The 13,870-nt window shown below is 42.0% G+C and overlaps 1 protein-coding gene across 4 annotated transcripts in view; it reads right to left on the reverse strand.

Annotated features, from left to right (window-relative positions):
* CEP152 (centrosomal protein 152) overlaps positions 1 to 8,159 on the reverse strand; it is a 100,732-nt gene extending 92,573 nt beyond the window's left edge. For 3 of the 4 annotated variants that reach the window (XM_067030704.1, XM_059058588.2, XM_059058586.2), the window contains exons 1-2: positions 8,048 to 8,159; positions 1,584 to 1,677 (exon numbers count right to left, since the gene is read on the reverse strand). In XM_067030704.1, the coding sequence (XP_066886805.1) occupies positions 1,584 to 1,670 (87 nt within the window). In that variant the 5' untranslated portion in view covers positions 1,671 to 1,677; positions 8,048 to 8,159. Of the gene's footprint in view, positions 1 to 1,583; positions 1,678 to 7,814; positions 7,846 to 8,047 lie in introns of those variants that run through there. The other variant, XM_067030703.1, reaches the window with a different exon arrangement.
* Between the last annotated feature and the right edge of the window lie 5,711 nt (positions 8,160 to 13,870).

Raw genomic sequence — 13,870 nt, forward strand, 5'->3', positions numbered from 1 at the left:
AGAATTGGCCTAGAAAGAAAGAAAGAAAGAAGAAAGAAAACAAACTTATGGTTACCATAGGGGAAAGGGGGGAGGGATAAATTAGGAGTTTGGGATTAACACATATACACTACTATATAAAATCAATAACCAACAAGGACCTACTGTATAACACATGGAACTATACTTAATATCTTGTAATAACCTATAATGGAAAAGAATCTAAAAAAGAATATATATATAACTGAATCACTTTGCTGTACAACTGAAATGAACACAACATTGTAAGTCAACTATGTTTCAAAAAACATTTTTTAAACACCTGAAAAAAAAAATGGGTCATAGCAACATTCAGTACAAAAGCCGCCTGTTGGGCTTCCCTGGTGGCGCAGTGGTTGAGAGTCCGCCTGCCGATGCAGGGGACACGGGTTCATGTCCCGGTCCGGGAGGATCCCACATGCCGCGGAGCAGCTGGGCCCGTGAGCCATGGCCGCTGAGCCTGCGCGTCCGGAGCCTGTGCTCCGCAACAAGAGAGGCCACAACAGTGAGAGGCCCGCATACCGCAAAAAAAAAAAAAAAAAAAAAAAAAAAAAAAAAAAAAAAAAAAAAAGCAGCCTGTTATCACAGTCAATCAAGAAATCTGACTCAAACTAAAAACAATCATAAACAAGCAAGTTGATTCCCACCAGCTGTTACTATTACTACTGGGCCAAGGATTTCGTTACACACACACACACACACACACACAAATAATATGATCTCCTCCTCTCACTCCTTTTCTCCTGTAATCTCATCGCACAACACAGCATTCAGGAAGATCTTTCACACATACGGTCAGATATCACTTCCCTGCTTAAAATCCTCCACTGGCTTCCCACTGACCCTAGGATAAAATACAAACACCCTCCCTTGACACACTGTGACCAGGCCCAGACCACCTCTTCCCCGCCTCCACCACTCACCCCTTGCTCACAGTCCCAATACCACAGCCTTCTGGATGCTTCACAGATATGCAGGGTCTGCTGCCTACTTCCAGGCTTTACACTGGTTGTGTCCGAGCCTAGGGCATCCTTCCTAGGCTTCTGTGAGGCTGTTCCCTCTCATGAGTCAAGGCTCAGTTCAAAGATTCCTCCTCCGAGAGGCCTTCCCTCACCAGTTCCTGGCTGATTGCCTTAATATCACCCTACCCTGTCCCCCTGTTATTTGTCAGTGCTAAATCAGCCCTCACACAGATTGATTTACTCGCCTGTTCACTGGCGGCCCCCATGCGGACACAGGTTACCCGAAGCAAGGGAACCTGCTGGGCTCGCCCACACAAGTAGGCCTCTGCCCCGAGACCAACCACTACCTCCTAAATGAAAAGCGCTTCAGCAATCTAACCATCTATCTAGGGCACCATACACAGTTATGTTTCATTCTTGTCCAAAAGAAGGAAGCATTCCACTCCTCTACCTTTCAAAAGTCCAAATGCTGATCAAGTTTTGGGGCTTTGGAAAAAAAAAAAGAACCATAAATCCTTCAAAATGACACAAAATGATGTAATTTTGGTCAGGATATAAAATTGTTTAAGATTGGGTTTAGAATTCTTTTTCTGAATAACTTACCTCTTTCTCCCTTTCATAGTCTTCTTTGTCATATTCTTCGTCTTCATTTTGTGTCTGCAGTGCCACACTGCCAAAGTCTAGTGACATGGTCTTCCTGTGGGAACAGAAAGATGTTTGGTTTCTAAATAGCCCGGAAAATCTCCCCAGACCAAACTACATAAGAGATGCCATACACAAAAAGACAGGAGCAGCTGGGGAGAAGATATATGTAACTCATGTATGACAAATGGTTAGTATTCCAACTATAAAGAGAGTTCTTACAAATTAATCATGATTCACAGAAAATAGCTGTTATGACAGAAATTCATGAAAATGAAAAAATGCCCAAAGCTAATAAACCTACAACTAGACCTTTCTAGTGGTCTGGAAAGAATAACTCAAACAGTAAGATTTTTGTCCACACACAAAAATAAGATAATGATAATGAACCAGAAATATGCCAAAACATACAAATTTTAAGAATACGCTCAAAGTTTCTAATCTGATGTATTAAAGATGGCACAGGTAGCATCCTCCACAACTTGCTTCATCTTCTGAATATCACAAATGCAAATGTCATGTTTTTCAGAAAGAGAGCCACTAAATCCTGAGTTGATTGCTCCCCAAAAAACATTTACAATCCAGTAAACTCCACAGAGCACATAACAAAAATATGTTAGGACGTTCCTGGTGGTGCAGTGGTTAAGAATCTGCCTGCCAATGCAGGGGACACAAGTTCAAGCCCTGGTCCAGGAAGATCCCACATGCTGCTCAACAACTAAGCCCATGCGCCACAACTACTGAGCCTGTGCTCTACAGCCCACAAGCCACAACCACTGAGCCTGCGTGCCACAACTACTGAAGCCCATGCGCCTAGAGCCCATGCTCCGAAACAAGAGAAGCCATCACAATGAGAAGCCCATGCACCACAACAAAGAGTAGCTCCCGCTCGCTGCAACTAGAGAAAGCCGGCACACAGTAATGAAGACCCAATGCAGCCAAAAATAAATTTAAATATATATATATGTATATGTGTTAAATGTCCTGCTCTTAAGCTTGATAAAATCAAGTTCTAGCAAAAAATACTCAGGAAAAACAGAAGTAAAGGATGTGAAGCTATGACACTGTCCCAAAGCAGCAGCAAGACTTCCCTGGAGAATGGTCACTGCTGTGGCAGAAGCAGCAGCAGGAAATGAGTTCTCAAGTAGTTACAGTCAAAAGACTGCTGCTGATGGGCTTCCCTGGTGGCTCAGTGGTTGAGAGTCCGCCTGCCAATGCACGGGACACGGGTTCGTGCCCTGGTCCGAGAGGATCCCACATGCCGCGGAGCGGCTGGGACCGTGAGCCATGGCCGCTGAGTCTGTGCGTCCGGAGCCTGTGCTCCGCAACGGCAGAGGCCACAACAGTGAGAGGTCCGCGTACCGCAAAAAAAAAAAAAAAAAGAAAAAAATAAGAAAAAAGACTCCGATGATTTGAATTAGACTTAGGGATCCTGACACTACCCAGAATTTCAAAACTCTGAACAATCCTGAAAAAAAAGTAGGCAAGCATCATCAATTACACAACCTAATGCTGTCCTCTATTCAGTCCACTCTTGTGCATGCCAATGAAATGCACTTTGATGTGAGGCTGGGCCACAGATCATATACTCACTTTTCAAGCTCTAAAATGGCATTAAACTGGAAGTGAAATGAGAAGCATAGACCTGGCAATCCAAACAGATTTTACCATAAAGAACTTAGCTCCCTCGTGTTGACAGTAGAGGACTAAGATCACAAACTTTTATGTAAGCCAACAGCTCTATAGCAAAAGATATTCCACTTCATCAGCTCTAAGGTGCCCTTGATGGTATGACACAGTTCCGTCTGTACCACTAAGAAAAAGATGTGGCCAATTAAATCATGACACATCATTAAAATGCAGCCTCTTAGATGTTAAAATGTGAAAAGAAGGGAGCTCCCAGGCGTTTCAGTGGTTAGAACTTGGCGCTTTCACTGCCGTGACCTGGGTTCAATCCCTGGTCGGGGAATTAAGATCCTTCAAGCCACACGGAGCGGCAAAAAACAAAACAAAACAAAAGTGAAAAGAAAATGTGCACATTATAATAGATGAAATATGGTATTACAGATTAACACAAATATGAATTTCGATGCTGAAAATCCCCATAAGTTTTAGTTTGTTTTACAAGGACTGTTTCTAGGCCAAACTCTAACTTGCAGTCCACCTTCTTTATCCCGCCCCTCTCTGGTCCCTACACCCAACCCATCCCTTTCAATTCTTTGAATTCAGACTCCTCACATCAACTAAACCCTTCCAGCCTCTGCTTCTTAGACCAGACCTGCTCCTTTCTGCTCTTGTGCCAAGGCTACATGGAGGAAGGGACACACGCACTCCTTCACTGAGAGGTAAAATAGAGAGGCTTGGGGACTCTAAACCTTGTCTCCACCCAGCAGCTACAAGAAATCTCTTGTATACCAGCATAAGATGGATACCTGAATATGGTAAAGAGCCTACAATGTAGCTGAAATGATGATGGAAAAACAGTAACACAAGCTCATGTCTCTAGGGTTTTTTCACTACTTCAAGTGAACATCAAGTCTATAGAATCTATAGATTATGAAAATACAAGCCCATGTAATGCTGTCTCCTTAAAAGAAATGTAATTAAGCTGGACCTTAAAGACATCCCTGAATTCTCCAGGCAGAAATAATCTTTCCTGCTTCTAATTCTTATGGTATTTTTCACCTTTCCCTGAATTTTATAGTTAAAGACAGAATAGGGAATTTAGGTTAATTTCCCTTTTATTAGGTAAAAGGAAGGAGGGGTTTTTTTTCCCCCAACACTTCACCAATCTGCCATCAATTCCTGTTGAATACTGAAAAAGAACATTAAGATTTACAAGAGCTTATTGCTAAATACAGTTATATTAAATAAAGAACTACTTTTTCTCAAATAGAGAACAGTGAATTCTACAAGGTATTTTCTTTTTTTTTTTTTAATAAAGTCTAGTTTTCTCTTTTTTTGGCTGCACAGCATGCAGGACCTTAGTTCCCAGACCAGGGATTGAAGCCAGGCCCTTAGCAGTGAAAGTGCGGAGTCTTCACCACTGGACCACCAGGGAATTCCCTATTTTCATTTTTAAGTGAAGAAAATGTAAAAGACAAAACTATATCTTTTTTTTGAATGGCATTTTAAATCCAAACCATGTCATTAAAGAAGAAATCTGAAAACATCTGAAAGAACAAAATCTCTCTCCACTGGGAGGAAACGGTACAAATTAGCTTTCCTTCTGAAAAGTGCAAACTACCAGAGACCATAAGAAATTATTTCAGGCATTAAGGGAAATTTGATAAACTTACTGTGGCTTAAAAAACAAAGAGGGAGACTAAAAAGGTAATTAGTATTTAACTAAAATTTAAAATAAAAGCTAATGCTTTTCTTCTGCTTATTAATCACTACTGATTACTGCTATCAGAGACTTTACTATAATATTCAGAACAATAATAGAGGCTGCTTAAATTAAAAAGAAAAAACTAGCAAGATAATAAACCCAGATGCCATAAAGGAAAAACTTGACAGAAACTTAAACATACACACATACAAAAAACATACACACATGGCCAAAACCATCATTAGCAAGTCAAATATTATGTATAAAAATATATATATCAAAGGGTAAAATAATAATGAGACTTGCAAAACACAAGAGAAAGTCCCAATATACAATTCTCACAAAGAAATGAGATAAAGACAACTCAATTTAAAATGGGCAACTGATACATTTCATTTAAAAAAAAAGAAATGCAAATGCTCAATGAACTTGAAAAGATGCTTAATCTCACAAAGAATTCAAAGTGCCATTTAAACAATGAAATATGATTCTCAACCACTAAATTTTTTTAAAAAACATGATAACAGCTAGTGGTGGCTATTTTTTTAAATTTATTTATTTCTGGCTGCATTGGGTCTTTGTTGCTGCACGCAAGCTTTTCTCTAGTTGCGGTGAGCAGGGGCTACTCTTCGTTATGGTTTGCGGGCTTACTGCTGTGGCTTCTCTTGTTGCGGAGCACAGGCTCTAGGCACACGGGAGTCAGTAGTTGTGGCATGCAGGCTCAGTAGTTGTGGCTCGTAGGCTCTAGAGCGCAGCCTCAGTAGTTGTGGCACAGGGGCTTAGTTGCTCCGCAGCATGTGGGATCTTCCCGGACCAGGGCTCGAACCCGTGTCTCCTGCATTGGCAGCCGGATTCTTAACCACTGGGCCACCAGGGAAGCCCTAGTGGTGGCTATTTTATAGGAAACAGGCATCCTCATGAATTGCTGATGAAAGTATGAATTGGGAAAACCATCTTGAGAACTATCAATATTAATATATTGAAAAAGAACATTTGCCCTAGTAAAAGTACTTTTGAATAAATTTGGCAATACTGTGTCACTAATAAAAATAATGAAATATCTCTCTATATATTGACTATTTAAAAAATCAAGATGCAGAATAAGTGTACAGTATTTTTTTTAATAGCAAGATGATTAATACTTTCTTCCTAGATAGATAACTTTTTCTGAACCTATTTACAAGGCTATGTTCTGTCATATGTCCCACTCATTACTCATTTTGTTGTCACTGGTTATGTTTTCTTTGCCCTCCTTGCAATGAGAAAGACCAATGTGTGTTTAATTGGACAAAACATTAGAAAGCAAAAGTAGCATTGTTTTTGCCTCATCTAATAGTCTATAAGCACTCTGGGGGCAGAATTAAAATGTATCTCCCCCACCCTTTGCACACAACTAATATTTGTTGAATGAATATAATACATTCATGTTGCTCTCTACAGATTTATTATTTTAATAAAAATTTTACTGAGCACCTACTGTGGGCTAGGTTATAGCCTAGATGTATCTAAGACATGCTACCAGCCATGGGAAGCTTACAGTCCCTTAGGGAAACAATGATATGAATTAATAGTTAAATGATACCTTGTAATACATTCTGTAATAGAGGAAAGTACAAAGTACAAATTAACTATGCTAAGAAGAAAAGAAGGCTGAAAGAAGTTTCACAGAAAGACTTTAGAAATAGATCTTAAAGGACACAATATGGCTGTTAAGTGGTTAAGAATGAGGGCACTCATTCAGACAACCTGGGCCCAGTTCTGGCTCTCCTGCTTAACAGCTGTGCAAACTTGCACAACTGTTTCCATTTCCTCATTAATAAAATGGGGGTAAAAAACAGTACCTACGTCAAAGATTGGTTATGAGGATTCACAAGATTAATGTACATGAAGCACTTAGCACTGTGTACTAATCAATACATCTTAGTTTTGTTTTTATCATGACATGTTACTCATGAATAGAAGTCTGCCAGCTACAAAAGAGGTTAAAGGAATAAACAGCATTCAGTATATCTGAGAAAAGGTGAATATGCAGTGTGTGGGAAACTTTCCTTCAAATACTGCAATCTTTTCTGGGATGAAAATGCCACTTTCTTCAAGATGCCCTCCCCCCATTAAATCAGTCATTCTTTGGCACTTTCAGGCTATATTTCTTATAGCTTCAGTTTCAGTCTCTCATTTAGTTGAGTGCATTCACATCTAGTAGGTGCATATAAATTGTCATGCATTGTGAAGGATATAGCGAAATTCAGGTTAAATCACACTCAAGTTCATGACTGTAAGATAGAAAAGGTTGAGTGCTACAAAAGGGTCTTTAAGTGCCCTGAGAGTTAGGAAATTCTACTTACTTGCTTACATGCTAACTTCCTTTCTATAATGGAAATAGCCAGAGCACACTAGCCTGTTTCAGACTTGCAATACCAAGCTTAGGAGGCCTATTTATTCATTCAACAATTACTTGCCAAGCACTGTTCAAGATTACAAAATTCATCAGGATTTGGTGAAGGGAAAGAAACACACATAAAAACAAAGGATGACAATAATCTGTGATCAGTGCTAATAACAGCAGCTTGGACAAATACATTCAGGGTGCCCAGAGGATGCAGCAAGCAGGCAACCACAGGTTGAACGAGGATAAACCCAGGGCCCTACCAAGGAACTCCGTTTGGCGTCAACTATGGAACAGCAAACGGGCACCGCGAGACCCAAGCTGCACGGAGCCCAGGAGGCCTGGGGCTGCTGGCTTGGGCTGCCAGCGTCACATGCACTCGGTCAACACACGTGTACAGAGCACCCACTGTGAGCCTGGCACGGCGCCAGGGTGACCACGGCGGGGGTCCCCAGGGTCGGGTCTCAGCGCTAACCTAGCAGCCTGGAGGAGGCGAGGAGAACTTCCCAGACGTCACTTCTAAGTAGGTCTTGGGGTCTGGATGACACTTCAAAGTCAAAGGTGGAGCTCCGCCACCCGCAAGCAGTCCACCACCGCGAGATTTGGGGAGGGGACGGGTCAGTCCTCCGGGAAGCCTCAGCCAGAATCCCAAGGACACCGCACCTCCTCCTATCCCAGCCCCAAGCCCGGCCAAGAAGCGAAACTCACCGGAGGCCACGGATGCTGTCACCGCGGAGACACCCTAGCTCCCGCCGAAAGCCAACTTCTAGCAAACCCCTCGCCCGGGCTCTAACCCGCTAGCTCCGTGCTAGTCACAACTGAACCCACGGAGCCCCGAGACCATTGAGAAGCAGCCGACTCCTTCAATCGCTGGCTAGAAGCGGGCCTGGTGGGCGGGGCCATGCCGGCTTGGGGCAGGGCGTAGAGACGGAAGTCTCCGCCTTTCTCAAGCTAGGTTGAGAAGTCCGCCTGCAGTTGCAAATACTACACGGCTGTTTAAAAGCGAGCGCCAGAGGTGGCGGGAAGTTCCTCCTGTGTGCCCACTGGTGGATCCGTGAGCCAATTACGGAAGGGTTGACTCTAGAGGGGGCGGGCGTATTGGTTGCATAGAGACGCCCAAGCACCTGGCCTCCAGCTCTTTCCTAGGATGAACCGGTTTTGCCCGAACCCCTTGCCCCTCCCCTCAGCACCTCGGGCAGTGACTCGTGCCCCCTGCGCTCTCCCCTCCTAAATCCCCGTTCTCAGCTGCAGCGCACCGGATCCCTCACTTTCCCCAGCGAACCCACCTTGCCTGTTTTTGTATTTGCCCTTTTGATTCTCTAAGCTGCCTGCTTCCCCATCACCTTAACAGCCTTAGAGGTCGTTTCACTTTGTCTTCTTGCTTACTAGGTCCCGCCTTGTTTGAATGTGTTTCTATAATTACTGATGAGATGACACTTTCTCTAAATGTTTATTCACTACTTGAATTTCCTCGAGTGCGAATGTTCCTGTCACTCTGGTATATGTTAACCTGTCCTTTAGGACAGAGCTGCTCAGTCTGCGGTAAAGTCAATTATTGTATCTACCTTCCTGGGGTAAAAGGGTTCCAGTGAATATCAAGGAGTTGGTAGTAGTAGGTTCACACATCCTTTTAACTCTTTCCCATATATACTAGTATGGAGTAAAAGTGTTGTTAAAGGTTGTTTACAATCTGGCTAGCTTTCATTTGCTACCTCATCATCCCACCCCTACACTGACCCCTATAACCTCATCCACTAAGCATAAGGGTCTGGCACACATTAGGTACTCAATCCATAGCAACAGATGAGTGAAATCTGACCCAGCTGCCCGTGGTTCCCAGAGTGCTTTTGTTTTGCTCAAGCTATTTCTTTCACCTGTATTGATTGCCCCACTTAACTTCCCCAGCTACTCAGTCTTCAAGATAGATGAGCACCTCCTCTGAAGCCTTTCATGACACACACCTCCCTCCCTTGGTAGAAATGATCTTTCCCCCCTTTGGACACAGTGTACATATCTTATTATAATCCTTGTTACCTACTATATAACTAGTTGCTGTGTGAATGTTTCACTCAGGCCAACGTCAATATCTTCAGGCACTTACTTTGCTTTGTGGCCCCTGGTAGGCACTCAAAACAAACTTGATATATGAGTAAATGAATGAACGAACAAATAAAATGAAAGCTCTTTGTGCCAGAAAAAGCAAATAAAAGGCATTCAGGTAAATGGCAGTTGTTGAAATCTGAGCCAAGGTGTCTGTTAGTGAGAACTAGTCTTATGGGCTTTCCACTCTCACTGCAGGCCATCAGCAAGCTGCTTGTAGTGTCCTGTGCTAAGGGTTAAGATGAAATGCTACAGCAAGAAAGCTAAATGATCCCTGCCCACAAACGACTGTTTATTAGAGAGATGAAAAAAAAAAAAAACAAAAGATGTTAAGGCAGGAAAGCACATGAGGAGACAGTGTTTATAATCCCTTACATAGTGCTTTAGACATTGGTAAGTTTTTTCACAGACACTAGCTCACTTTTCCTCACAACAATCCTGTGAGGGGCTAGTACAGGTATTAGGATCCCATTTTACAGTGATTAGCAAGAGTGATTGCACTATGAAGGGCAGATCAGCAAAAGTAAAGGATTCTTGTATTTAGAGGTAAGACTGGAGAAGTAGGCTGGGACAAGATAGCCAATAGAAGAGCTTGAAGCCTGGAGGGATGGGAAAGGCATGCTACAGAGGTAAGGTATGGTATCGCACAAGGAATGAACTTACATCCAGAGAAACACAAGCACACAGAGGCATCCTGGGGTAATAAAGACAAATGCGGAAAAAGAGAGAAAAACTGCCAATGACGTTGAATGCTGGAAAGATTATTTGTAGAATGTTGGGTCAGTGTTGATCCTGCATTTTTTTTTTTTTTTTTTTTTTTTTTTTTTTTTTTTGCGGTACGAGGGCCTCCCACCGCCGCGGCCTCTCCCGCCGCGGAGCACAGTCTCCGGACGCGCAGGCCCAGCGGCCACGGCTCACGGGCCCAGACGCTCCGCGGCACGCTGGATCCTCCGGACCAGGGCACGAACCCGCGTCCCCCGCATCGGCAGGCGGACTCCCAACCACTGCGCCACCAGGGAAGCCCTATCCTGCATTTTTGACATACCTGTGAGCTGGAAGAGGCTATCTCTACCAGACTCATTTACATTTCAAGGGGAAATGCCTGTTGTTGAGATGTGGTCCCTCCCATTCAGATCATTTATAAAGGTGCAGCTAAGCCCTCATTCCTTCCTTTTCCTACCTTCTCTTTGGTGTCAGAGCTATCAGGTCAAAGCAATGCTATCCTGTAATAAACAGTGCCATCCTCAAAAAAGCACTGAACTTAAAGAAGTTCTGAGTTCAAGTTCCAGCTCTCCTACCTACTAGCTTTTGTCCACAATTTATTTAATCCTTCTGTGGAGCAAAGTCTTATTTGAAAATAGGAGTGATAATAACTGCTTTGCAGGATTGTAAAAAGGATGAAATAAGATTGTGTGAAAGAGCTTTAAAAATGTAGAAACACTATTTAACAGTGTTATTTGAGGAATATCAAACCATTATTTGTTGTATATTCAATAGTATTTTTTGAGCATCTACTTTGTACCAAGCACTGTTCTAGGGGCTTAATATTGACGTGTGGGTCAAAATGCCTTCCCTGATTAAGCTACTTATCACAGAATCTACACCTGCCCTCAGCCACTATGACCTCACAACCATCACCTCCCCACCACTCCAAGACCTGGCCATACCTGATTGGGTCAAAGGTGAGCACCAGACCCAAGTTGAGCCAATCATATTCCCTTCCCAGATAACAGAAATGACTCCATGAAACTGGGTCAAGTGGTAACCCTACAGAAGCAGATTTTTATTACATTTTCTGTATTTTATGGGAAATATGCTTCTTCCATAGCTGTGTCATGTATATGGTGGAACACAGACTGACGATCATGAACTTCTGCCACTCAAAGCCATGGATCTGCCTGGTTCCTGTGCTTTATGAAGCTTGACAGTTCATCTTTCCCTTGGTTCTGTGATAATCTGAACTTTAAAACATCTTTTTACTTGAATAAGCTTGTAAGGGGTTGAATAGCGTTCCCCCAAATTTCATGTCCACCCAGAACTCAGAATGTGACTTTATTTGGAAATAAATCTTTGCAAATGTAATTACTTAATATGAGGTCATATTGGATGAGGATGGGCTCTAAAATCTAATGACTGGTGTCCTTAAAAGAAGAGGAAAGGACACAGAAAGACACGCAAGGAGAAGACAGCCACGTGGAGACAGAGGAACAAACTGGAGTTACATTGCTCAAGCCAAGGAACATCCAGGGCCACCAGAAACTGGCAAGGGATTCTTCCCTAGAGCATTCTGAGGAAGCATGGTCCTATCAACTCGTTATTTTCAGACTTCTAGCCTCCAGAACTGTGAGAGAATAAAATTCTGCTGTTTTAAGCTAGTTTGTGGTACTTTGTTGAGGCAGCCCTAGGAAATTAATACAGGTGGGTTTCCGTTCTTCAGAATGACTAAGATGCATTTGTGACAGATTATACTTGAAAAGTCTAGACCAGTGATTCTCCAAACATGATCCATGGCCCACTGATGGACCTTAAGGATATTCCTGATGGGTCATTACATGACACAAACACACAAGTCGTTTCTCCAGTTATCATGGGAAAATAACTTGCTATTTTATAGGTTTTTATTTTTATATACAGCTGAAGTTTACCTAATAGGAATCTACCAAGTAAGATGTTAGGGGCTACTAATGTTTAATATTTGTAAATTAAAATCAACACATTATTTAAGTTTACCAAGAAGGATTATTCATCATTTCTATGTGCAACATTGTAAAGTTCTTGCTCATGTACACTTGAAGATAACTGAAATTCCCACTTTGGGGAGAGGGATGTTAATAGCACCGTTCCCAGGAAGTCATGGTTTTTAAGACCTGTTGTTCCTGCTTCTTAATTATAAACTAGCTTTGCTTGGCACCATCGATACCAATTAAGTTTGTTGTGAGTTTGGTTACCCTAACTGCACGTAGTGTTAACTGCTTTAATATATTAATTTACACTTTTCCTATAACTTGACTTTAATATCCAAGTTGAGGTTCAATTTTTGTCACTAGTAATCTATTACTAAAATCAATTTATAATTCCTCTGAAATTTGCTTATACTTTATTGAAATGTGTTGGCTATTAATTTATTCTATTTAAATAACTAACAATGTATTATCAAGGCAAGTGATAAAATTACTCATTTTTTGAAAAAAGTATAGGGCAGTATTTTGCAATATAAAATCATAGGAACAGTATCATATTCCTCCCCTAAAAGTGAGTAAATAATTCCTGTTTTTCCTCTCTAGTTCTTTATTGTCACTGCGTCATATTTTTCACGACAAGAAAAAGAAGGGGTTGGGGGATGAAGGGTATGTGGGACGACAGTCTTTTGCCTCTTCAGTGCTCTCCGGCCAAAAGTGTGAGAGCCAATTGCCTGGATTTAATGCTTACGAGTTTCCATAGCATCAAGGTTTTTAATCAGAAAACCAGTAAAAGCTATTAGAAAAGTGATGATGACCATTTGATAAAGATCCAAAGCTGCAAAAATTATATTTGAACGTGGAGTGCAGACCCTCCCAGATGCCACACTCTGCTTCTGCTTCTTGAAACAATAGATTAAAAAGGAAAGAAAGAAGTACCAAGACAAGATTATAAAATTGGTGTGTACTTTATATGCTTACATAACATATTCAATGGATATTAACAAAATACAACATAATGATACCATTTATAAGAAATTATAGGATTTATTTAAAATGTTAATGTATTTGAACACTTAGATATTATTGTCCAGTAATGGGATACATGTTTAAAGTTATTTGATATTCTTCTATCTTTGGTCAGATTCCCAGAAGTGAACTTTGGGATGAAAATTTGAGTGCAAGTGATTTACTAAGGAAGGGCTTCCCTGAGAAAGCTGTTAGGGAGTGAGGAAGCTGGACAGGGAAGGGGAAGCAGCCAGGCAGGGATATGTTTTCAGGAGAAGTGCTGGCCCCAACCTGACCCTACAGGGAGCTCTGGAGTGTAATCAGGATGGGGCAATTGGCTAAGCCTTCCTGCTCCTGCACCAGCGAAGGAGAAGAGGAAGTCCATGGGCTCTTCTGGCTCTTGGTAACCCAAAGCAGCTCCCCTAGCCTGAGGTTGTCCTTAGATCAACAGTCACCTGTGCAGGCAGTTAGGAGCAAAACACACAGAAATGGCTCAACGGATCTGAGGGGGTCTGGACAGAGCTGACCGTCTATGTTTGCCATCCTTTGATCTTATCAATGTATCTTTGGAGATGCCATCAAACATTTACATTTGAGTAGGTAATGGATGTGTTCTCATGCAGCTCAGCCAAATGACCCCTCCTAGTCCTAGAAGGATGGAACCTGGGACTACGAAGATGAGCCAACCACCATGTTCGGTGGATTTAGTATATTCAGTGAATCTGCCAAGGGTTAAAGTGGCAAT

The sequence above is a fragment of the Kogia breviceps genome, chromosome 3 (assembly GCF_026419965.1).
Source record: "Kogia breviceps isolate mKogBre1 chromosome 3, mKogBre1 haplotype 1, whole genome shotgun sequence".
NCBI lineage: Eukaryota > Metazoa > Chordata > Mammalia > Artiodactyla > Physeteridae > Kogia > Kogia breviceps.